Source organism: Urtica dioica, chromosome 9 (genome assembly GCF_054948205.1).
Source record: "Urtica dioica subsp. dioica isolate 48M chromosome 9, U.dioica_male_clone48M_v1_H2, whole genome shotgun sequence".
Classification (NCBI taxonomy): Eukaryota; Viridiplantae; Streptophyta; class Magnoliopsida; order Rosales; family Urticaceae; genus Urtica; species Urtica dioica.
The window spans coordinates 7,172,842-7,199,398 of record NC_142764.1 but is presented as its reverse complement, the minus strand read 5'-3'; the positions used below and the strand labels follow the sequence as shown (position 1 = coordinate 7,199,398).

General features: G+C 40.3%; 2 protein-coding genes across 2 annotated transcripts; one reads left to right on the top strand and one right to left on the bottom strand.

Moving 5' to 3' along the window:
- Window positions 1-18,903: 18,903 nt before the first annotated feature.
- On the top strand, window positions 18,904-19,790 carry LOC149384754 (uncharacterized). Its single transcript, XM_089626154.1, has 2 exons — window positions 18,904-19,355; window positions 19,454-19,790. Exons 1-2 carry the CDS (start codon window positions 18,904-18,906, stop codon window positions 19,788-19,790), a joined length of 789 nt encoding a protein of 262 aa, XP_089482280.1.
- Window positions 19,791-20,674: 884 nt separating this feature from the next.
- Window positions 20,675-26,318, bottom strand: LOC149384753 (uncharacterized). Its single transcript, XM_089626153.1, has 7 exons — window positions 26,040-26,318; window positions 25,836-25,961; window positions 25,082-25,778; window positions 22,004-22,791; window positions 21,869-21,960; window positions 21,259-21,712; window positions 20,675-20,716 (listed from the first exon to the last, which is right to left on the bottom strand). The coding sequence occupies exons 1-7, from the start codon at window positions 26,316-26,318 to the stop codon at window positions 20,675-20,677; spliced, it is 2,478 nt and encodes an 825-aa protein (XP_089482279.1).
- Between the last annotated feature and the right edge of the window lie 239 nt (window positions 26,319-26,557).

Here is a 26,557-nt window from a genome sequence, read left to right as displayed (position 1 = left end):
ATAACAAAATCTCCGTGAATCAAATCGATCAAGAAACCAAGTCGATCGTATCTCCATGATTTTCAAAACTTAAAACTGATTATTGTTTACTTCAGTTCGCACATGAGGGAGGTGACTGAAGTAACCCGAGTCTTGAACTTGGTTGAACAACTTCTTGCAGCTTTCATTTGAAGAGCTGTTACAACTTGTTTTGTCAAACTTATCCATGCCATATAGAACCCAACAATGATAATTTATTTAATATCACAAATACAAATGGAGAATTTGTAAAGATTTTACAAGCTGACCCATAAAAATTGTAATGTTTGTGGTACTAATATCAATACTATATTCAATTCGATAACAATAATATACATATATATATATATATATATATATATATATATATATATATATATATATAACTTATTTGTAATAAACTGGTCTCTCAAATGTACACAAGCGCTTTTGATCAATAAACTGATTTTTTTTTTTTTTTTAACGAAATGGTCTTTATTTTTTATTGACTTTATAATATTTTTATAAATATTTTCATAATATATTTGATTTGTTAAATGATATTCAATACTTAACAACTTAAAACATACTTACAAATTAATGTTACTTATTAATAATCTAAATAGTATTAATTGAGACAATCTTACTGAAAAAGACTTTTATAATCTTTTCAGAGTTAAGATATAAAATAATTAGTTTTTTTTTTTATAACATTAACAAATCACTAATTAAATTGAAAAATATGTATTTTGTATACAGATTCATTGAAGAAAAACTAAAACTGATATAAATATGATTAAAATTCTAAAAAATAAACAATCTCATGAATATTTTCAAAATATTCATGGATATTCTATATCTGAATAACAAACTGAAATTAATTAATTTTAAAATAACCAAAGTTTATATGAAATTAGTAAAATAGTCTAGATGTACCAAAATGAGCAAATAGCACGGGTCAATAATTTTCTTTTATCGTGTTAATAATTTTTTTGACTAAATTATTTATACATGAAATTATATTAAATAGTGAAACGGCAGCCCTTTAAAATGATAGCTAAATTATTCAAATAATTAAAAAAAGAAGTCAAATTCATGCATACGACTCTGTAATAAGGTGTACGCGTCATGCTTTTATTTTGAGCTATTTTATAATTTTTTAGATAATTCGACTAGAATTTTAACTCGTTACACTACTACAAAACTGGGATCCTACAACACTTAAAAACTGTTGTAGAATGATTCTACAATGCTTATTAAGCGTTGTAGAATCCAGCGTTGTAAAAGCTTCTACAACGCTTAGATATCCGTTGTAGAAGCTTGACTTCTACAACGCATACACATCCGTTGTAGAAGCTTCTACAACGATAGAGTTCCATTGTCTAATTTTAAAAAATTCCAGAATTTTTCGCCGCGGCGAGATATTCTACAACGGATAATATATCCGTTGTAGAAGCATCTCGCCGCGGCGAGAAATATCTGGGTTCTACCCAATTCTCGTCGCGGTGATGTGTATTTTGTGGTCGTTTTCTAGTTTTTCTTTTACTGCTACCGCTAAAACTAGTAGTAATGGATGACATAAAATCTAAGAACCACAATTTCAACTAAATATCAAATGCAAACTCAATTCCAACAAAAATATCAAACAAATATGATGTTTCAACCTAAATTATATCAATCCATACTCTCAATTCCAAACAAACACTTATTTTCAACCTAAATCATACATAATTCTCAACCAAAAACTAACCCGGAGTGTAGATGTGGAGCATGGAGGCGTGGAAGAAAGAGAGAGTCGGAGTTGTCGCCGGAGATGCCTAGGCTTGTGTGAGTTTGACGTGGTGGTGGAGTTTATGGGTTTGTGGTTGTGACTTTTGTTGGTTTGAGGTTTGGGTTTTGTAGGGACGGAGAAGAATAGTGAGGGCGGAGAGAAAGTAAGGGAGAGAAGAAGAGAGCGAGGTGGAGAGAGAGAGAAGTGAGGGCGGAGAGAGAAAGATAAGTGAAGGCAGAGAGAGGGTGCGGGCGGAGAAGAAGAGTGACAACGGAGAGAGAGAGAGAGAGAGAGAGAGAGAGAGAGAGGTGGAGAAGAATAATGAAGAACAATGAAGAAGAAGAAGAAGAATAATGAAGAAGAAAAATTGACTAAGTCTGAAATTCGGGCGGGCCTTTTGAAAAAAATTAAATTTTTAAGTTTTAAAACGCTTCTACAAGGCTTAGAGTAAGCGTTGTAGAACTCTCGCCGCAGCGAAGACTATTGTGTTGTAGAAATATGGTGAAATTTTACAACACTTATAGTAAGTGTTGTAGAAACACCAAGCTTCTACAACGCTTAGCCATAAGCGTTGTAGAAACACCAAGTTTCTACAACGCTTAGCCATAAGCGTTGTAGAAACACCTAATTTCTACAACGCTTATTTTAAGTGTTGTAGAATCTCCAGTTTCTACAACATTTAGCCGTAAGCGTTGTAGAATATGGATTGTATAATCCAACATTTGTAGTAGTGTTACCTTGTTCTTCAATCATGCCGTTTTTATTTGAAGGGAAAGAATAAGTAATTAATCATCAAAAAGAAAAACTCATGGTCTAGGATAGTATAAAACCGACCACGCTCTAGGTCTGTAATTGCCATCAAATGAGTCCTTAGATTCAGACTCCCTACACTTACCTTTTTCATATGAAATTGTGTTTGAAGTTTTCCAAGCTCCACGTGCAGATAGTTGCGCTGCTAAAGAGAAATATATTCCAACCCACGTTCACACCCCGAAAAAAAAAAACATGAATCAACACTTTTAATTTTTTTGGATAATATTATTTAAGTGAAATAACATTACATTCACAGATTCGTCGATGCACATATCTAAGATAATGTTTTATTTTCTGAAAAGGAAAAAAAAAAAAGAGATAATGTTTTATTTTATCATCCATAAATTATGGTGAAAGCACAAAAAGGGTTGGCGGTGTGTTACTCTCAAGAACAATACTAAAAAAAAAAAATTAATAAAATGATATTTTCGAATAAAAAAAGTCTGCAAATCTGGACTTTTACTTTCCGTTCATTTAATTTTTTCGAAATGCTTGTAAGATGTTGCCATTTGGGACTTACCCGAAAAGAGACTCCCCCACTCTCACATGTCCGTACAAGCCAACATTAATTTTTATCCTATGCTAATGTTTCTTATAAAATGCTTATAAAGTTTCTGTAAGAGATTTTAGATCTCTATGTGAGCCCACGTGATTGATCGACCGTTTTTATTTTATACGCACGAAAAAGCGATTCCAATATGGTCTTTTTTTTTTTTTTTTTTCTTTTTCTGTTTTTTTTTTTTTTTTTTTTTTTTTCAGGTCAATATAAGTAATCTTATAATATCCCATTTGATCAAAATAGAACTTCCGATTTTTAGCATGAAAAGAATATCTTTTCCTTTAAATTTTATCAAAATAGACACATGATTTTATCCTCTTATATAATAAAAAAAATATTTTTCTTAAATCCATTTACTAATTTGATGGGCAACAAGCATACCATTGAAGAAGACCTATTACTAAAGCTGAAACCTAATTCATAGAGTAGATCATGGGTTGCGAAGAAAACAAGGGTATAGACTATAGATACATATATGGACCTCCCACCTTTATCACAAAAAGCACGAGTTTCAGTCCACCGTTGAAAAATGTCAAAGTTGAAAAGAAAAGTATTCTTTGACGAAGGTCAAAGAACATGATAAAAACTTAAGACGAAGGTGGCTTGGATTTGAGAAACATTATGAACTTCAATCTGGTTTTATTAAAGACGTTAACAACTAGTTTGTTATTGTTATAGCCCGAGCCCCAAATACTTTCCCTCAAACACATTTTGAGGCGGGTAAAAGCCTCTTAACTCTTAAATTTGGAGAAACATAATGTGAGAAAGAAGGATGATCTAAAATAGCTGCTGTAGCTGCCATATATTTATTTTTTGAACCAAACATAATCTTAATTTTTAAATCAAATTTATGAATGATTTTTCTCAGGATTGCTTATCATATTAATATAACTGTAAATGAATCATATATAAAACTGAGAGATAATATATATATTTTTTTAATTTCTTAACTAAATGCAGCTAAGGATTAGAATATTGTTTACCACAACCGCGTTTCTTTATTGGTAACTCGCATACCGCTGGAGTATACAGAGGTTTTTAAGCATACCGCATGCATAAAATTAAGAAAAATTAGTCGAACTAAGTCACTTGAAACGTTGAAATTGTAATCTAGTCAATGTTTCGTCCAAATTTTCACTCTAGCAAAAAATGATGGCGTGTCTTATAATTATGTAATATGTTAATTACTATAATATCCTCTACTAAAATTTGCTTACAAAACTTGTAGCCCACGTTTGATCAACCAAAATTTTCGAAGTTAATACACGTGTATATATTTAGAATTTTAAAAAAAATTCTATATATGACAAAGTTTGTTATTGAGCGTTTATTTCTTTCTAATTTTTTGTTAATCTCCGCTGCTTTGTTAATTTATGTTAATTATGGTAAATTTACATATGTGCAGGTAGAGCCGATCAATTTACATATAGTCCGCCGGTCTTGCACGTCTAAGAGCTCTAAGTGTTTTATCAAAAGGGTCGAGGCTGCTAAGGGGGAGCGCATGGCTTTTATAGCAGCTGTACAGGCCTGGAAGTGTATCTAGGGTTTCCTTACCCAGCCTCATACGAATATCTCATAATAATGTCACCAGCGAGGCAATATCTCATCATGAAGTCACCAGCGAGGCAATCTGTCAATATTGGAAACTTGCCTGAAATAAAGTTTGCACACAGGAGGAAAGATGTCTCACCAGAAGTAGAAGCATGACAACCGACATCTCTCCAAACAACTTGCACTAAAAAATAAAGCCAACATAAAACGTAACAACAATATCCCCCTTTGGCTATTTTTTAGGCAAGCACTTCCAGGAACAGTTCTCATACAAGCGTCATGACCAGAATAAGGGAGTAAAAATAAATGACCTCATGACGCCTCTCCCCCTGATTGCCTCAAAAGAATACCAAAGGCAAGGATCGACCAAAACAGAGGGAGGAACAAACAACAAACATAGCCTGTAAAGAGGTGAGAACTGAAGCAAACAACAGTACATTAACCATCAAAAGTATGAGAAAGATGTTTTACACAACAAAGCAGCTTAGTCTGTAACACACGATGAACTGTAGCAAAGACCAATCATAAAGAAGTCTGAAAAGAAGTTGAAAAATACAGACCAGATCTTGAAAAAAAAGGAGAGAGAGAGAGATTTAAGCCGAACCACCATCATCACCAACATCATCTCGGGGACTGCCATTACCTCCTTCATCGTTCCCAGACTCCTCAGCATCCTCAGTGTCTTCAACAGCATCAGAAACATCAGAATCATTAGTTTGGCCAGGCTGAGAGTCGGTAGCCGTACTAGGAGCAGTGAGATCTCGGACAAGGGCTTCACACTTGGACTTCCTGTTGGAGAGAGTCTCAATAGTCTTTTTAAGAGTCTCAATCTCCTCAAGAAGTTCTTTCAGCACATTCTTCTAAACTTCTTCTGTCATTGATCCCAAATGCAGTTTGCTTCTAGAGATGTCAGATGTCGCAGGTCTGACAAGGTCTCAAACATGTTTCCCCTCAAAGAGTTTGTGACTGAAGTTGAGAACACCAGGTCTTTTTCCCGCCACATCTGTACTTCGCAAAATGTTCTTGTTTTGCTTGAGCAGGATACCAGTGATGAGGGAAGGGAAACCTATGGGAATTTTCACTGCAAACGACTTGGCATGCTTCGCCAAGTGATCAAGAACAAAATCACCAAAATCAAAGGAGGAACGGGTACCTATCTGGTAGATTAGGCGAGCCAGATCTGCCTTGATACTCGACCCATGAGAGGAGGGAGCCCAATTGGCAATGCCGATGCGATAGAGAATGGAATATTTGGCAGTGAGATCTGCAGATGGCAGTGTCCCCTTGGAGGGCCAGACCTTGGTTTCGTCACCAGAAATCTCTTGAGCAATGATGTCCAGAGAGGGTTCCCGATCGGCAGTAATGATCTTCCCTCGACCAAGGTACTCGTTGATAACACTAGGAGAGATCTCAAAGCAATGTCCTTTGATGAAGACCTTTCTGAATTCTGCATTGTCTGGAGCATTGAAGGACGAGGAGAGATTGACGATAAATTCCTTCACCAAAGCCGGATAGTAAACCCCAATGCTTGTGACAGTCTTGAGCGTTTCAGCATCGTGCAAGAGCTCAATGACGGTATCAATCTTGAGAGCCTCAACAGACAATTCCTTTTCAGGAAAAATGGCTTGATGATACACATACCTCCATTTGAGGACACCATCTTCCTTATAGAATGAGACATTGTCCATAGGAGCAGCAGGGACATTCTTTGGGAGCTTTTGCCCTCCCACAGATCTCTTGTTCCCTAAACCAAGAGAAATCACCGGTTCCTCTTCCTCAACCTCATGGACCTCGTCAATAGGAGTCTCAGCAGACTTCTTTACACGCTTCTTTATCATGCCCACATTTTCTTTCTTCTTCTTCTTCTTTTCAGGGATGGGAGCATCAGGAGCACTTTCTTCAATCAACTTTCTCTTCTTCTTTCTCTTTTCTGACAGAAGAGTGGCAATGCAGACGTCGTCATCTTTCAGGACCTTCTCTTTCAGTAAGGCAAGAATATCCTCCCCATCATTCTGAACTTGATCAGTCTTCCTCTCTTGCCTCAGAGAAGAAGATGTTGGAACATCTTTCGCGACATCTCCACTTAAACCTAGAATGCCAGCAATGGCATCAACTGGAGGAGGCTCTTGTTCATGGAGGAGAGAGTTCAACATTTCACTGTCCCTAGGATTTTCATAAGGGGGAAAAGAGGTTTCAGGGTTACCTTGCACAACCTCGTGAGGGCTCTCAATAGGAGACCCACCAGTGAGAATTTCTTCTTCGGGAGCAGCGTGATCTTTTCTTCCTTCTTCAGAAGAACTGTTGGAGCTTAATTCTTCTCCAGTAATGTCAGTGATCGAGAGAGAGGCTTTCTTGAGCATGGCATTTCTTGTGGCGGAGAGTGAGGGATTCCCATGAGGAATTGACCTAGTAATCGCACATCCGGCCTGACCATCGGGGCGTTTATTGGATCGCAAACCTCGAACCCGGACACTGTGTCTATTACTCTCCAGCCCAGGCCCCTTTGATTTAACATCTTTCCCCTTCATCACGGTCTTCTCTTTCTTGGGAAGAATGGTAGTGATGATCCCGCTTCTAGTCCCAACTATTTTGAAAGGAATTTGAACAAAACTGTCACACAAATAACAGTCGAGAGAGGTGAAAGCGCAAATAAAGGAGATAGTGTGAAAGAAAGGCGAAGAAAAATGCGAGAAATTAAGAAAAAGGCAAGATGTAACTACGCAGTTTTTCTCGAAAACGCAACCGTCTGCATGTAAGAGAGCATGTCAAGGAATAACACGACGTCGTAGCAAGGAATGGGCCATGGTCCGTCTTGGGCCCAAGAAAAGAACAAGTGGCATTTTAGCCCGGCACTACAGTCGAATGGGCCAACCAGAAAAATAGGCCGATGAGCAAACTTTCTCAACACAAATGAGAGAGTTATCAGTCTGGACAACATGAATGAAGGAACCAAAAATCCTTCTAAAAAGCAGTAATTGCTATTGAGATTTTCAAACCGGTTAGCATCCAAGGCCTTGGTGAAGATGTCTGCTAGCTGCTTTTCGGTGTGAATATATTGTAGTTTGATCTTTTTATCTTCCACAAGGTCTCGAATGAAATGATGTCTGATCTCAATATGCTTGGTCTTACTGTGTTGAATTGGATTTTTAGAAATATTGATCGCACTGATGTTGTCGCAGAATAATGTCATGACTTCTTGTCCAACATCATATTCAGCAAGCATCTGTTTCATCCAGAGGAGCTGAGTGCAACTGCTCCCTGCAGCGATGTATTCAGCCTCAACTGTGGACAAGTAAATGCAATTCTGCTTTTTGCTGAACTAGGAGTTGAGATTGTTTCCAAGGTAGAAACATCCACCAGAGGCACTTCTTCTATCAACCGTGCTACCTGCACAGTCAGCATCACAGTATCCCACAAGCGTAGATGAGGTATCATAAGTATACAAAAGGCCAAAGTCAGCAGTTCCTGAGATGTACCTTATAATTCGCTTGGCTTGGGCCAGATGGCTAGCTTTGGGATTAGCTTGATATCGTGTACACACACCTACATAGTAGGCTATATCTGGTCGGCTGGCAGTGAGATAGAGGAGGCTACCAATGATACTCCTGTAGAGGCTTTGATAAACAGATTCACCATGCTCATCCTTAGTAAGTTTGATATGAGTAGCGGCGGGGGTCCGCTTGTGAGAAGCCTTTTCCAAGCCAAACTTCTTCATTAAGTTTTTAGCATACTTACTTTGGGAGATGAAGATACCATCAATCATTTTCCGATCTAAAAGCCCAGAAAATAATTAAGCTCACCAACCATATTCATCTCAAATTCAGACTGCATTTGTCGTACAAAAAGATCCACCATCTTGTTCGACATTCCTCCAAAGACGATGTCATCAACATAGATTTGGGCTATCATGAGATTTCCATCCTCCTTCTTTATGAATAAGATTTTATCAATTCCACCTCTGGTATAACCATTCTGCACAAGGAATTGAGTTAGTCTTTCATACCATGCCCGAGGAGCCTGCTTAAGGCCGTAGAGAGCTTTTCTGAGTTTGTAGACATGTTGTGATGAGCTGGGATCTACAAACCCTTAAGGTTGGGCCACATATACTTCCTCATTCAAGTACCCATTGAGGAAAGCACTTTTAACATCCATCTGGAAAAGTTTGAAGTGCAGATGACAAGAGATGCCGAGCAATAGTCTGATGGCTTCAAGTCTTGCAACAGGAGCAAAGGTTTCATCAAAGTCTACGCCTTCCACCTTTGTATAACCATGTGCCACAAGTCTAGCTTTGTTTCGAGTTATATTGCCATGCTCATCAGATTTATTTTTAAATATCCACTTAGTTCCAATGACATTCACATTGTCAAGTTTAGGAACTAGCTCCCAGACTTCATTTCTTTCAAACTGAACAAGTTCCTCTTGCATAGCATTAACCCATTATTCATCATTAATAGCCTCATTCACATTTTTAGGTTCAATCTTAGAGACAAAGCAAAGGTTACCAATCATCTCCCGATAGTTTACAGGGGGTTTTGGGCGAGTCCTCATTCCTTCACTAATCTCGCCAATCACCTCATGAGCAGGATGATTTTTCTGAATTCTTCTGGAAGGGATTCTTCGTTCAGTCACAGGAGGAGACCCCTCATCCGGAACAATGTCACTCACTTTGTCATCAGCATCTGTCCTGACATTAGGGCTTCCAGAAGAGATGTCGTCCAAAGAATTCTCAACATCTGTCCTGACATCTGTGTTACTAGGAAAGACTTCATCTTCATCATTAGTACTGTTAGAAACATCAATATCATCGTTTACAACCACATTTATGGATTCCATCATAGACTTAGTGCGTTTGTTAAAGACACGATAGGCCCGGCTATTTCTAGAGTACCCAAGAAATATACCTTCATCACTTTTAGGATCAAATTTACGTCGAGGATCCCTGTCAGCAAGGATATAACAAACCGAACCAAAGACATGGAAGTATTTCACATTTGGCTTTCTCCCCCTCCATAATTCATAGTGAGGGGGAGAACTCCCATGATCACTCCGAATTCTGATCATTTTGCCTATACTTTCTCCTTTTTCTCTCTGAACCTTCTTGCAAAGCGCTTCAAAAACAACAAAGGTGTCAGATTTCTCACGAATAAAATCAACCCAAGTATACCTGGAGTAGTCATCCACACACACAAACACGTATCTCTTCCCTCCAAGACTCTCGACCTGCATTGGTCCCATCAGATCCATGTGGAGAAGTTCCAGAACACGAGATGTGGTAAAATGTTGCACCATCTTGTGAGACTTCTTGACTTGTTTCCCAATCTGGCACTCACCACAGATTCTTCCTTCAACAATTTTTAGATCTGGGACACCGACAATGGTCTTCTCAGAAACAATTTTCTGCATGCTCCTCAGATTAAAGTGACCAAGCTTTTGATGCCACAGTTTGGTTTCGTCAATCTTGGTTATAAGACAGTTGTTGGCATGAGTGTTTGGGACGGGAGTCCACATGTAGCAGTTGTCACGTGACCTGGTTCCTTCCATAAGTTCATTCTGTTCCTCATTCATCACTACACACTTATCACGAGTAAAGTTGACACGCAGATTCAGATCACAAAGCTGACTAATACTGATAAGATTAGCAGTAAGACCTTCCACCAATAAAGCCTCGGTCAAGCAAGACATACCATGATAATTTAGCTGACCTTTACCTACAATCTTGGCTTTCACTCCATCGCCGAAGGTAACATGACAGTTAGAGTAAGGTTTTACGTTAGTCAGGAAGGTATGATCACCTGTCATGTGGCGAGAGCAACCACTATCGAAGTACCAGTCGCTACCGGTGGACGCACTCAGAGATGTGTACGCGATATTGGCATGGTAGGATGTGTCTTTTACTCTCCATTCCAACCGTGTAAAGGGTTGACGGCGAGAAAGAGCATTCCTGTGAGATAATTGATGCTGATGACGATTCCTCCCGTATAATCGATAGCAGAAGGGTCGTATATGGCCTTCGACCAAAATGATGGCAGACCCAACGAGGTTTGTTGACAAGAGACCTGGTTGGTTCAGAAGGATGTCGCTGATGTAGATCTTGAAACTTGTCATCACCAGATGTTTGGGGCATGCTTCGCGACATCTGGCTAGCATGCTTTTGGGGAACAAAGGTAGTGTGGGATGAGGAAGCACCATGCGTGTATCCAAGCCCTTTCATATTCTTTGCAGGTTTTCCGATGGTGAGGATTTTGTCAAGGCTGTCAGTGCGAGAGTTCAGCATCCTGACTGATTTAGTCATCTAGTCCAACTCCCCATTTAGACGGCTGACTTCCTTTTTCAGATCCTCAATGGTTTCTAAGAGCCTTGCCTTGTCTTTAGTTAGTGAAAGAATAAGAGCATTCTGCTTATCGAGAACGTGGGACTCTTCAACCCATTTGGTGTGTAAGATATTGTATGCATCATTCATGGCATCATCAGATAGTTCCTCATCTAAAACAAATTTCTAAGAGGATTCACTAGATTCATTAATAGATTCATGAGTATAAATAGATGCTGTGAAGGCCACAAAGTTACTTATCTGGTCGGAGTCACTATCTTCATCTTCGTCATCCGATAGGGTGGCGTTGTATCCCTTTTTCTGCTTTTTGAGGAAGTTGGGACACTCTTTCTGACTATGTCCGAAACCTTCACATTCATGGCACTGAATGCCTTTGCCCTTTCCAGAGCGTTCACCACCTTTACTGTTCCTGTGAAGGTTAGCATTCTTCTGGAATCTTTGTTGAAAATTGTCCTTAACATCTTGCGAGACATTCTTCCCGTTCATCTGATTGAGTCTCTTCATAACCCTGCTATAATTTTTTGCAAGCATAGCTATAGTATCGTCAATGTCATTGTTAGAATCCGAGTATACCTGATCCTTTCGTTCATGAATAGAGCTTTTGAGGGCCATTCCTTTGTGTTTCTTCTCCATCTTGGGCAGAGAAAGCTCAAATGTCATAAGAGATCCCACGAGTTCATCAAACTTCAGATTTTTAAGGTCATGGACTTCTTCAATGATCATGGTCTTCATTTTGAATCTTGGACTTAAAGCCCTCAGAGTTTTCCGAACAAGATCTTCATCGGTCATGGGTTTCCGGAGAGAGTAGGATTCGTTAGCAAGGTCTCGGATGCGAACATTGAACTCAGCAACTGATTCATCTTCGAGCATAGTGAGAGCTTCGAAGTTTGTTGTGAGATACTGCAGCTTCTGCTCACGCACTTTCGTGGTTCCCTCATAGGCAACAGCAAGAATTTCCCAAGCTTCTTTGGCACTTGTGCAGGTATTTATAAGCCTGAAAACATTTTTATCAACCCCGTTAAAAATGGCATTGAGTGCATTACCCAGAGCTGCCACATCTTCAGTAGAGATCCAGTCCTTTCTGGGTTTTGGACCTGTAGGGGCTCCCTTGTCATCAACAGTGACCGGGGCTTGCCACCCGTGTATCACAGCCTTCCAAGTTCTGCTGTCAAGGGATTTCATGAAGGCGCTCATACGGGCTTTCCAGTAACCATAGTTGGTTCCATCAAGTACTGGAGGGCGATTGACCGAACCTCCCTCTCTGGAACTATCCATATCTGGTAATCAGAAAAAAAAAATCCAGGAAACCAAAAAAAGATCTAGGTGCATGCTCTGATACCAATTGAAATTCTGATTAGTCACAAAGACAAGATGTCGTACACAATGTGTTGACAATGTGTCCGACAATTTGCTTGAACACAGGTTCTGGATAAACAACAAACAGTGCAATAAACAAAGTACACACGATATGGTTACCCAGTTCGGTGAAATACACCTACGTCTGGGGGTACTCTGCCAGTGAAAACGATTTCACTATCTTGTAGTCAATAGTACACACAAGGTTTATATATTATTACAATCGTCAAATCAATAAAACCTAGAGACTATTACCACCAGTGAATACCTAGTCAGGGACTCCCCCTGAATTTGAGCTCCGTCTCAATTCTACCCTTCGAGCAACCGCCTGTGCTTGGATGACTTTCAGTCTTCAGCCGTTCGTGAACCTTCAATCAAGAGAACACAAAACCCAACTCTCACAGACACTCAATCTTTGTGGAATAGTGTTTGAGAGAAAAACACCGCGATTAACAAAACACAAAGCCTCCCAGTCCTCCGGTCTTGCACGTCTAAGAGCTCTATGTGTTTTATCAAAAGCGTTGAGGCTGCTAAGGGAGAGCGCATTGCTTTTATAGCAGTTGTACAGGCCTGGAAGTGTATCTAGGGTTTCCTTACCCAGCCTCATACGAATATCTCATAATAAAGTCACCAGAGAGGCAATATCTCATCATGAAGTTACCAGGGAGGCAATCTATCAATATTGGAAACTTGCCTGAAATAAAGTCTGCACACAGGAGGAAATATGTCTCACCAGAAGTAGAAGCATGACAACCGACATCTCTCCAAACAACTTGCACTAAAAAATAAAGCCAACATAAAACGTAACAACAATATATATATATAATATATATATACATATATATATATTACAATTCGTGAGGTATTGACAGATAATGCGTATACTCGCAATATTTGTGAAATATTTGCGGTTTTTGTGAAATATGCGAAAATCTCGTGTTATTTGAGGTATTTTGCAGGAAAATAACATTATGCTCATATGAGGTTGTGGGATGTGGGATACTACTCTCCCGTGCAGTATTTTAAGGGTAATCTAGCAACGTAGCCAATTTCAAACATGGTTTTAAGGATGTAGCCAATGTTTGGTAAATTTTGTAATCTAGTTATTTACAATAATAAACGGTTAGAAAATATCGGAAATACTCTTATGTAATATAAATCATAGAAATCAACTACTAGCCAACGTTTCAGCTAGCCAAAACTTACCACGTATAAAAATAAATGAAAATTAACTGAAATTAACCCTAGAAAACTTGAAGTCAAAACTTATCGCGAGTAAAATAAACGAAAATTAATTGAAATTAACCCAAAAAAACTTGCTGTATATTATGGATTACGCAGATTTGAATGCCCTTTTCAATTCAACTAATTAAACTATAAAAATAGAATTAAAATATTATAGGCTATTAAATGTTGACGTGTATTATTTTTTTTTTAAAAGGAAAAAGTTGACGTGCGCATTAAAACGTTGGCTATATGTTGATGTCAATTTTAATAGAGGATAATCTAGTAATTTGCTAAATGAATAATAAAACCATGTCATCATCCGTGGCTAGATATGAAACTTAGGTGAAACATAGGCTAGATTAGAATACCAACGTTTCAAGTGGCTTAGTCCGACTAATTTTTTGTATTTTAAACCTTAAATGTAACCGTTGGGTTATGATATGATCGTCAAAGAGATATTTCCGTGAGGTGTGACAATTTAACTCGGTGTCATTTTTAATAATATAAAATGTCATTATTACACTAACAGTAAAGTATTAACATATAAGACTTTTCCGAAAAGCCCACTGACTGAAGTCGGATTGCTTGTCGACAAAATCGCTAAATTATCGTCACATTCTACTCTCGCATTCACAATTTTTCAGCCCACCATCTCGCTAAATTTGCCCTCTGTTTTGATTCTCTATAAACGACATTGTTCATCCTCATATTGTCACTGCCCTCTTCACAGAGAGGCCGTATTCAAAGTTTGAGTAATTATACAGTTTGTTTCATAAAAATAAAAATAAAAAATGAAAAAAATTAAAATATTTTTATAACATATGGTACCTTAAAAGTTTAAATCTTGCCCTGTCAAATAATAAACCATTAGTGGTATTGTGATACTAATCATTGACACGTAAAATACATTATCATGTTAGACAGTATATTTCCTGACGCCTATTAGTGAACTTTGTATGTGGGAAGTAATGTGGCCCATGTTTATTACCTGTTAGGGTTTAATACGGTATCATCGTCGGAGCTCCGGAAATACATTGGGATTCGCTTGATGATCAAGAATTTACAGTGAATCCTAATTTGATGGTGGAGAGATAGGTGCTCGTGCTTTAGAGGCTTGAGATTGATTGTAGGCTCGTCGTGGCAAGATGATATTTTGAGGTGATGTGGGATTTTGGTTATGGGTAATCTTTTTATGCGCATAGTGTAGTGTTATTGAAGAAGAAGAGGTCGAGTTTCAAGGAAAATGAGGTGGTGATTGTTGGAGTATAGCTATGGTTTTTTTTAGGAGAGGGTGAGAAATTAAGAGATACAAAATTAAAGAAAAATTTTCATCTTTCTCTTTTCTTCGCGTGGGGGTGATCAAATGTCTCTTCTTTCTTTGGATTAGAGTTGGATTCAAGCAAGGTTTCTTAATTACGGTGACTTAATTTTTTTTGTGAAGAACGATTCATATTTGGAGAGAGAGAGAGAGAGAGAGAGAGAGAGAGAGAGAGAGAGAGAGAGAGAGAGAGAGAGAGATTAAAGTGGTTAATGATTTTTTTTAAAAAAAAAAATTTCTCTTTTTTTATTCATTTGTTTTAATGAAAATTGTTTATTTATTTATTTTGGCAAGATTACAAATTTTCCCTCTAAATATTGGTCATGTGAGTATCTCATGTTCAAAATGTGGATGTTAATGGAATTTTTTGGATGGAAGGGGCAGCAGTGCAGCAAAACAAGAGTTTCAGACACCAATTTTTGTAAAAAAAATGAAGTTGAAAGTGCAACTTATTACCCGACCTAGAGTTGAGGGGGGATTCCTGTAATGTAATCTAAAAATAAAGAAGAAATACATTAAATAGAATTCTGAAGAAAAAAATTCTGAAAATAAAACATTTCCGTCGGCGAGCTTGGTGATCAATCTTCTTCGTTGATGCTCCTCAGCCGCCCTCAGCGATGCCTCGTCCTTCCATCTTAGGAGATCATCCTCTTCTTTTCCAGCGAAGAAGAAGATGCCAGATTTAGGGTTATTGTTTTGGGGGATTTGGGATCTGAAGGTGGCTCGATGGTGATTGTGGCGTCAGTGACGTGGAATGAAGGTGCAAGCATCAATAGTGTCGGAGTCTGATGGCGGCGACGAGGCTGTTATGTGTGTGTGTGTGTGTGTGAGAGAGAGAGAGAGAGAGAGAGAGAGAGAGAGAGAGAGAGAGAACTTGAGAGATTGATCGAGAGAAAGGTCAAGGGATTCAATTCCATGGTAAGACCAAATCATTATTGCAAACCAAAGAGATGGAAATCGGATTCAGAGTTCTTAAATCCACAATATTGGGAATCGCAAAACGAGACAAAAGCTATAAGAAATGGGAAAAACAACTTGGAGGTCGCTCACGACCCCGACACCAAATGGAGAAATTTAAACATGCCATAGATGATTGCAGCCTTTATGATCTTGGTCCTTCTCGAGATTCATTTTCTTGGTTTCAATCCAATGGCAATGATATGATTCTCGAACGACTTGATTGTTTCCTCGCCACCACCTCATGGAAAGCCCAATATCCCCAAGCCATTGTCCATCACTTACGATTTTGGTGCTCTGATCATTCGCCCATTGTCCTTCATTGCAATGGTTTGAGTGATCCAACTCCAAAATCTAACCCTCTTCGCCGCCGTTTCCACTATGAGGAGGCCTGGGTTGAAGATCCTGACTACACACGCATCATTTATGACACATCGTCCACCCCGACAGCCCCTAATCCGATGTGTGAACTGAAGACTGCCCTCTCGCGATGTAAAGCCGCCCTTCGTTGTTGGAACCGCGACAACTTCCGAGCCCTTCAAAACTCCATTCACTGCCAAAAGGATAAGCTTACTTCGATCAGCAACAATCTTTGCTCAGCCACACTTGATACTTTTCGGCTTGAAGAAAAATGCCTCAGCATCCTTTTGGCCAAAGAAGAACGATATTGGCATCAACGTAGTCGAGCCCTTTGGCTACAACATGGAGATAAGAACACTCATTTCCTCCACCATAAGGCCACTCATCGAAGAAAGAAGAATTCAATTTCTGGCCTTTTTGACGCTAGAGGCACATGGCACACTCAACCTTACTCTATCTCCAAGCTAATTAACCACTACTTTCAAAACATTTACCTTTCCTCTAAACCATCACCCTCCATCATCACAGTCATCCTAAACTGCGTCCCAGATACAATCTCTCCCACCACAAACGACTTCCTTCTCCGATCTTTCGAGCCTGCCGAAATCCGAAAAACCCTTTACCAAATGTCTCCTCATAAAGCCCTGGGCATTGACGGCTTCTTGGCTAGCTTCTATAAGAAAAAACGTTAGGATATCTATGGCACCACCTTCACTCGGGTTTGCCTTGGGGTGCTAAATGAAAATTGGTCGACCAAAGATATTAACCACTCCCTTATTAGCCTCATTCCCAAAATCGACAAACCTACCCAAATGAAAGACCTCCGACCCATTAGCCTTTGCTCTGTCATCTATAAAAACATCTCCATGTGCCTTGCAAACCGTCTCAAATCTACCATACCAGCTACAATTTCCGAGAACCAATCAGCCTTTATTCGTGGTTGACAAATTTTTGATAATGCTATTATCGAGTTCGAGGATTTACACACCATGAAACTTGGACGTTTTGGTAATGGTCACCACGCTACCCTTAAGCTCGACCTTTCCAAAGTCGACTGAGTGGAATGGTCGTTCATGGAGGCCATGATGCACCGGCTCGGAAACGATGACCGATGGACCCACAAAATTATGAATGGTATCACATCAGTCACCTATTCCTTTGTGCTCAATGGCTCTATCTATGGCCACATCACCCCTAGTCGCGGCCTCCGTCAAGGCGACCCGCTATCCCCTTTTCTTTTCCTTTTTTGTGCTGAAGGTCTTTCTTCCCTTCTCCACGAAGCCCAAGCTCGCCACCATATCCATGGCTCGCCTTTGGCCCTACGACACCACAAATATCCCACCTCCTCTATGCCGATGATAGCCTCGTGTTTTTCAAAACCACAAACACCGATTACCTAGCCCTCTGTGACACTCTCAACACTTACTCCACACTACTACAAATATAGGCATCAGTGTGCGACTTTAGGTGCGACAATGTCGCACCTGTTGAGTGTATTGGGTGCGACATGTCACATCTATTGAGTGTATTAGATGCGACATATTGCACCGGATACTAAAAAAATCAATTCAAGACAGTGAAAATAAGAGGGGGGAATTTTAAGCCCGCCTAAATTTTTTAAAACTTTTAGGTGCGACATGTCGCACCGGATAGTATTAGGTGCGACATGTCACACCCAATACCACTTAAAATGAGCGAAATTTTTGGTTTTCTGGAAAAGTATTCAGTGCGACATTAAGGTGCGACATGTCGCACCGGATACCCTTTCGCACTAGAAAATAAAATTTGTAGTAGTGCCACAATTTCGGGCCAAGAAATAAATTTTGAAAATCCGAGCTCTATTTTGGAAAATCAGTGAAGGTTGAGCACAAAGCCTCCATAGCCAATACCCTCCATGTCCACATTGTTCCTTGTCACGAAAAATATCTTGGCCTACCTGCCTTTGCCGGTCGCTCTAAAAAAAAGCACTATTTTCCTACATAAAAGACCGCATTTGGAACAAAGTTAGGGGCTGGAAATCCTCTCTTTTTTCTCAAGCCGGCAAAGAAATCCTCATAAAATCCATCGTCCAAGCTACTCCCAGCTATGTCATGAGTTGCTTCCGCATCCAAAAAACCCTCATCACCGAAATCCATCGCCTCCTTGCCCGTTTTTGGTGGGGGTCCACCAATGAAAAAAAGAAAATTCATTGGTGCACTTGGAAATTTCTTTGTAAAAGGAAGGCTGATGGTGGTCTTGGATTTCGTGACCTTGAAGCCTTTAACCAAGCCGTCTTAGCTAAACAAGCTTGGCGTATCATTCGAAACCTAAACTCCCTCACTTATCGGATTCTCAAAGCTTGATACCACCCGCAAAAACCTTTCCTTGAAGCCAAAATTCACCGCAAAAGCTCCTACCTTTGGAGAAGCCTCCTTTGGGGACGGGACCTCATTCATGCTGGGTCTAGATGGAGAGTTGAGAATGGTGAAAATATTAATGTTTTCAAAGATAAATGGATTCCCCGACCCCCTACATTCTCCTTCATTGAAAAGCCATTCCTTCCCGAAGACACCCAGGTCGCGGACCTTCGCCTTGGCAACGGCGAATGGAACATAGACTTCATCCATGCCATTTTTGACACGAGGACGCTGCCCTTATCCTTAGCATCCTAACCCCCACTCGCGATGTTGAAGATCGCCTCTGTTGGCACTATTCTCGGAGCGGTGAATACAGCGTCAAAAGTGGCTATCATATCGCCTTTAACAAAACAAAACTCCCTCACCCCGTCTACTTCTATTCCCTCGGAGACTTGGTGGAACCAGCTTTTGGGACTCCAGCTCACTCCCAAAATTAAAAAAAAAATTCTTTGGAGACTTAGTCATGGATTCCTTCCCACCAGTGATGTTCTCGCTAAAACGAAAATTATTGATAACCCCGTGTGCTCATTTTGCAGATCCAAAACTGAAACGGCCACCCATGCTATTTGGACGTGCCCCGACGCCGTTGCTCTTTGGCAAAGTTGCGACCTCGACTTTGTCATCGACACATACATCACTTCAGATCATATTGACTTCCTTTCTACAATGGCGGATCACTTAAACCCGGAAGCTTTCCGCTTCTTTGCAGCGCTTACTTGGTCTCGCTGGACTTACCGGAACGAAGTTCTCAATGGCCAAAATCATCTCGATCCCCGCTATCTCATCAACTGGACCTCTTAACTTCTGATGAAATCAGTCCCACGCCATACGTCCGCCATCCCGACACCAGCAACATCTTCAAATATCCTCAGTTCAATGCCGACACGATCCTCATCAACGTAAACGCTGCTGTCTGCCACCAACGGAACTGTTGCGGGTTCGGCGCCATACTTCGCACAAACACACGTGTTGTCATGGCCTCCCACATCGCTTCAACTCTTGCTCTCCTCGCTCCCGATATTGCTGAAGCTAAAGCTATCCTTGAAGCTGTCAAGCTCGCTCTGATCTCCAACTACAACATGTGTCCGTATTATCCGATTGCCTCTCTGTCACTCAACTCATCTCGGCCACCGTTTCTCCCACAACGGAACTAGGCCTTCTTATTGATGAGATTCGCCACCTTTGCAATGGTTTCTCGAGTTTTTCGATTTCTCACTGCCCTCAAAACTACAATAACTCAGCGCATTTGCTTGCTAAATTTGCTCTGCCCTTTAATAATTCTACTACCTGGTTATTTGATGTCCCTCCTTCTATTGTAAATGTCATTTTGGCTGAAAATCTTTATTTGATTAATGAGATCAGTTTTTCATAAAAAAAAGAAAAAATAAATTTAAGTTAGAAATATTTTTGAGGATTGGATTAAGTGAATCTGGGTATAGTAACATATCTCATAAGAAAAAAAAAAATTGAAATTCTCATTCACTTTGCGCACCTAATACATTTTGGGAATCAGGATTTTATTAATTATTTTACAAATAATCGGATAAGGTAAGCAATAAGCTATTTTCGGTCGGTTGCATACTACCGTTGATTCTGCCTTACCTCCAATCCATGAGTTACTTAATAAATACTTACTTTATCCTTTCATTTATTTACTGTTCAATTGGCTTGCGTAACATTTTAAACTCTCAATCACCAACCTTCTTTGAGTGACCACATTCAAACCGATAGCAGTACCAATGTAGTGTACTTAATATTAAGCTTAGATGTAATTTATCGACGGAAAGTTGGCATAATTGTGATTTCACTTGTAAACAAAAAGCTCATTTGACAATCGTGACCTACACAGTTATCTAGCTTTTGAAGCAATATGTTATCCTTGGGAGACAAAAAGGATCATTATTATAGAGGATCGCTCTTTTAATGGATTAGGTAATTAGAGATAAAAAGAAATTGGCGTTATTGATTTGTACACGTGTACGGTTATCTATTCAAGAAGGTTTAGCTTTGGTCTACGTAAAAGTAAACGTTGGACATACTAGGCATGTCTTGCATCTTGTGGATCACCAACAATTATACCCTATTGGGTATTTTGGTAAAAGTCAAAATTAACACATTTATATCCAAATTTCAGGTAATGGTGGATTTGTTGATTGCCTTATTCTTTGAATCTTTGTTGATTTCAATATGGTGTATTTTTTTCCAGGCTGATGTACATATTTGTAGACACCGCAGAAGAAATGAAGATGAAACGTTACACTTTTGAATTTTCTGTATGAAGTTATTTGTTGCACTTTTGTAATTTTGTAACGTTCAAAAAGGTTATAAGATTAGTGATAGTTTTGTAATTTTGTTAGGTTTTTTTTTTTTTTTTTTTTTGAAAACGTGGACAGTACCACGAAAAATGTCATTAAAACTCTCACTTAAATGACGGAGGAAAACCGTGGTTACAACAACACATAAGTCATTCAAAACCTCTTGCATAGCACAAGGAGGGACAAGCCCCATCCATCGCGTATCCGAGTTAATTCTAAGAGCGTATTTAGCCATATTGTGCGCCGCCACGTTACAAGAGCAAGGAATAAAAATAATATCAAAATTAGTAAAAGCTAATCTTCTAACCTTGATGTCTTCCAAAATCGTACCAAGCTCTGTAACCGGAATAGACTCACTTTTAAGCGTCCGAACCACCTCAAGGCAATCGGAGTGCACCGTGAGACGAGGAAACCCAAGCTCCTCCGCCAAACGAAGACCTCCAAGAATCGCATAGGCCTCCGCAAGAGAGGGGGAATACCCGGTGTTTCTTACCAATATCTCCGAAGCGATGACCCATCCCCGGTGGTCATGAAGGATACACCCCGTGCCAAACTTCCCCTCCACCGTGCCGAGAGCGGCATCCATGCAAATGTCCACCGTGCCTAGACCTGGGGGCTGCCATTTGGGCTCTAGTTGCGAGAGGGTCGCGGCGCGAGGTGGGGCAGCCCTGTTGACCGCCCGGACTTCCGAGAGAAAATTTCCAGCCCATTCCACCGTGTCCTCCGCATGCCACTTGGCCCGCCCGGCCGTGACATTGTTCCTAATATTCCACACTTCCCAAACGAAAATCACAAAAAAATTTCAAGTTACTAACCTCAAAGTTCTCCATGATTTTGATGAAGGTCGAAGTGGCGTCATCTCCCCTAATATCCTTGACGAAATCGTGGAAGCTAGTAACCTCCCATATTCTACGAACCTTTCAGCAGCCCCATAAAGCGTGCGTGACCATTTCCGGCCCACCGAAGCATCTTGGACAGCGTGACCGTTTTCGCAAAAGGTTCGCCAAGGCTGGGATCCACACTTTACAAACCCTCCAAATAAAAAGCTTAACTTTGGGCGGTATTGAGAGCTTCCAAAGGGTCTTCCACCATTTTCCGGTGATACTCGGATCGGAAAGGGAGGCGTAGGCAAGAGAAGTCAAAGCAACGCGATATCCACTTTTAACTGTATACTCCCCGTCGGTGGAGAAGTTCCATCGAAGCTTGTCTTGGACCCCGTCTTTACTCACCGGGATAGCGAGGATGGCTTTAGCATCTTCATCGTCAAACATAGCTCGGACCAAGGCTTCATTCCACTCGCCTCCGTTGTGCTTGAGCTCCGTCACTCTCATATCGTCGGGAATGAGGTAGGCATCGGAGAGCGCGGAGTTGTGGGGCCGTGGAATCCAGCGATCCTTCATCACAAACACCGTCTCTCCGTTCCCAATCATCCACCTCGACCCACTCACAATAAGTTTTTTCCCCCACATCAAGCTCCGCCAAATAGAGGACCCGTTCGACTTGCAAGTGGCATCAAGAATATTCCTGTTAGGGAAATAGCTCGCACGGAAGACCTTCTCGACGAGGCTACCCTTATTTCTCTCAAGCCTCCACACGTGCTTGGTGATAAGGGCTTGGTTGAACAGCTCCAAGTCCCGGAAACCCAATCCTTCATCTTCCTTACGGATCGTCAACTCTTTCCATTTTGCACCAATGGACTTTCTTGTCGTTCTCTTTGCTACCCCACCAAAATTTGGCGATGATTTTGTGGATATCTTTAATAAGAGTCTTCGGGAGTTGGAAAGAACTAGCAACGTACCCGGTAATAGCTTGGAGAACCGCTTTGACGAGGACCTCGCGACTGGAGTGAGAAAACCAAAGACCCCTCCACGAATTAAGATTATCCCACACACGATCCTGAATAAAAGCAAATAACTCGCACTTCCTCCGGCCCGAGAACGTAGGCAGCCCGAGATTGTTGTCAATGGTGTCCACAAGAAGAGTTGTAATCCTTATATTGTACATTTGATGTAATAAAGTCTCATGAAGACTCTTGCTTGTAATTGCTTATTCATTAATAAAAAGTTGAAACGTTCGTTCATTCTTTCGTGTCTGTTTGAAGCTTTATGATAAAACATTAGTCTTTAGTCCATAAACAAACTAAACAACTTACGAAGAGACAAATGTAGATTTGCATGAACAAACTCTTCGTAGTTTGCTTAAAACGATATATTCGCAATCTAAGGGTCAAAGGACTATTGACCTCAGTATGATTGTTAGAAGAATCTATGATGTCTGGTTATGAGGCATTGAGAGTTGGAGACTCTATAGTTCTTCTAGGTATCTTCCGAAGGTACTGAATTGACCAGTGCACTTCTAGAGACAAAATAAGAACAAACCATTTAACCTCTTATGTCTCGAAGTCGCTACGTATGAATTGCATCGTGCTTACCTTAATCCTGAAATGAGACATGCCATTTCACACCTTACGTATTCTCATTTGAGAAAGTCAGAGTTCGGACTCACTATGTGATTCCGAACAAGGCCTATTGGTGAAGTACTATGTTGTGAGAATGTCATGAGTAACTTTGTGAAGTTCTCATAGATATGGAATTCATGTACAAGATTGCTGAAATGTAATGTATATCACCTCATGCTTTGTTCCTTGGAGTGTGAATAAATGAACTGGCCAGTGTCCAAATTGAGTCTTGACTCTTTTGGATGAAACAATGTGACTTGTTAGCTCCTCGTCAATACATTGTTTCTAACTTATTCACAAGCGATAAATGAGTTGAGGAAATAACAGCTAGAAGGGTAAAATGGTAATTTTGTAAATCCCGACTAGCTGATGATATTCATGAAGGGTAAACATGATAATATTCTGTGGATCCACTCATTACAATTAGGTTGAATTCTTGAGTAGAAAATAAATTCATTTGAATCGAGAGATTTTCAGTGTCAACTCTTTAGTGGAGTCAGTTGACATTAAGCTAAACTTGGAAAAGGTTTGTGAACTTTTGAGTCCAAGTATTTTAGCTGAAGCTTTGTTCATTTGGATCCATGAGGTCGCTGTCACGAATCACATCGATTAGGAATAGTTAAACTGGAAGCTAAGTCAAAACAAGAACGAAAATTGTCAAAATGGTATTTTTGTCTTTTGAGACATAGCATGAAATGAATGTCAATAAATTTTTTGACAAGGTCATTTGATGACTCAATAACACTCGGCCATGACTTGATCATTGGGCCTTGTGGATTAATTTCATTTCATAAGAATTTTATTGAAAATTCTTAATGGGCCTTTTTCATGTTGTCATGAACAAATGAAGAAGCTTCTAGAAGCTCCTTCTAGAATGATGTTGGGCGCCCATAATACCCAAAAAGAGAGAGAATATTTTGTGCATAAATGTATTATGATACTTGCCAAAAGAAAAAGAGGAAACAAATTTCCCACACATGCATAGGGAATTTCGGCCACATGGGTCAAGGGAGAAGCAAACAATAGAGGAAACAAATCCAAGGACTTACTTGGTAAGTCTTGGCCGTACACCTCTATGAAGGAAAAGGGAAATTGGCTCATGAATATGTGATATTCTATAGAAGATGAAACTACCTTATTGAAGGTGAGACCTCTTCTATAAATAGGAGCCTCATTCCTCTCTTTTCATTCATTCCACATAAGTTAGAGATTGAGAGCCTCTCTCTCTAGACCTTGTGGCCGCCCCTCTCCTCTCTCTCTCTAGTCAATTTTATTTTATTGTTTTGGCACCTAGGTCCTCATTTGACCTAGAGTTTAGCTTTGCGACTTCAAGACTTTTTCTTAAGTCGTAGTGTTTAAAAGTGCCCACACACTAATTCCTATTATTTCGAGTGATTTAGTGATAGAAACTTTCGTGGTTGCTCGAGTTGCCGAGGAAAGAAAGAGAGACGTGCTGTGAGGGAGACGAACGTTATCAACCTTCCGAAGGCTCATCAACGTTCAAGCTTCTAAAGAGGTTAGTAAATTTATTATGCTCATATTAGTTTTATTTACATGTGCTTGCACTTTGTCTAGGTTAGTAAAAACTGTTTTACTTGAAAAAGAAAATTTTTAAAATTCTGCCGCTTAACGAAGCGAAAAACTTTTTCTTAAACCCTAGATCAATTCCAACAGAGATATCGTTTGTGGCAAGCGGTGATCGCGACTCCAAGACTTTCGGCTACCAAGGTCTTCGTGGGTTCTGGAACGGAGTGGCCAAAGCACACGTCGGACTTCGAGAAATTGACGACTTGTCCCGAGGCCAAGGCGTACCCCGAGAGACATCGACCCACTTCTTCACTCTCCTCAATACATGCTCGAAAGAAGATGAGGCTATCGTCGGCGAAGAGTAAGTGCGAGACCCGAAAGTTCCCTCTTCCGAACCTAACCCCGTTGATGAGCCCCCGTCTTTGCTTGTCCAGGAGAAGGCGGGAAAGGCCTTCAGCACAAAAAAGGAAAAGAAAGGGAGATATGGGGTCGCCTTGGTGGAGGCCACGTTCCGGAGTGAGGGAGCCTTGGATCGAGCCATTGATATTGAAGACGAAGCGAACCGAGGAGACACACCGCATGATTAGTTCTACACACCGCGAATCGAACCCCAACTTCAACATAATGGCCTCGATGAACGGCCACTCCACATGATCGTACGCTTTAGCCATGTCTAACTTCAATGCGGTGAAGACGCCGTTGCCAAAGCGCCCCCTCTTCATAGTATGCACGCCTTCAAAGCATACCATAACATTGTCAAAAATTTGCCGCCCTCCCACAAACGCCCCTTGGTTCTCCGAAATAATATCGCCCATCAAACCCTTCAAGCGAGAAACAAGGCACTTTGAAATGATTTTATAAATCACATTACAAAGACTTATAGGCCAAAAATCATTCACCTTGGTCGGGTTGTCCACTTTAAGAATAAGAGTGATAATGGTGTCGTTGAGCTCCGAGACTGGGTCGCCTCTATTGAGTACGCCAAGGCTCAAGTCGGTCATGCGATCTCCCACGATCCTCCAATTCTTTTAGTAGAAAAGGGCTGGAAAACTGTCACTCCCTGGCACTTTAATGGGATCCATCGAGAAGAGGGTAGCTTTGACCTCCTCCTTGTTGAAGGGGCAAAGGAGGAGGTGATTCATCTCCGGGGTAACTCTTGGCTCCACTCCGGCAAGGACCGTATCAATGCATTCCGACCCGGGTCTAGAAGAGCAAAAAATACTTCTAAAGTAGTCCGTGATCACCCTCTCGCACTCCGAATCCCCCTCTTTCCACTCCTCGTCATCATCAAAGAGACCCCGAATATTATTTCTTCTTTTCTTCGTAGTCGCCTTACGATGGAAAAGTCTTGAGTTTCTATCCCCGCTCTTCATCCATGCCATTCTACTTCGTTGCCTCCAATAAATCTCGTCTTTCTTGACAAATGTATCTCGCAACCAAGATCCGCCCAACACCCATTCGGCCTCCTATCACCGGCCCTCTCAACGATGATCTTTTGTCTCTCAATTTTCAACTTGAGCTCCGACTTCTTGCCCGAGTTCCACCGAACGAGGCCCCTCCTACATTTCTTTAAGGAATCAAGAAGCGTAAGAGGTCTCTAGAGCCGATACTCGCCTCCCAA

What these genes read in the sequence shown, in the direction of transcription:
- LOC149384754 (XM_089626154.1), top strand. Translation starts at nt 18,904, where the DNA reads ATGTTGAAGATCGCCTCTGTTGGCACTATTCTCGGAGCGGTGAATACA. An exon ending in TTCTTTGCAGCGCTTACTTG is followed by an intron (nt 19,356 to 19,453) that starts GTCTCGCTGGAC and finishes TGATGAAATCAG; the next exon opens with TCCCACGCCATACGTCCGCC.
- LOC149384753 (XM_089626153.1), bottom strand. Translation starts at nt 26,318, where the DNA reads ATGGCATGGATGAAGAGCGGGGATAGAAACTCAAGACTTTTCCATCGT. An exon ending in TTGCCACAAACGATATCTCT is followed by an intron (nt 22,792 to 25,081) that starts GTTGGAATTGAT and finishes TTCTCACTCCAG; the next exon opens with TCGCGAGGTCCTCGTCAAAG. An exon ending in CTTTATGGGGCTGCTGAAAG is followed by an intron (nt 21,713 to 21,868) that starts GTTCGTAGAATA and finishes GTGGAATATTAG; the next exon opens with GAACAATGTCACGGCCGGGC.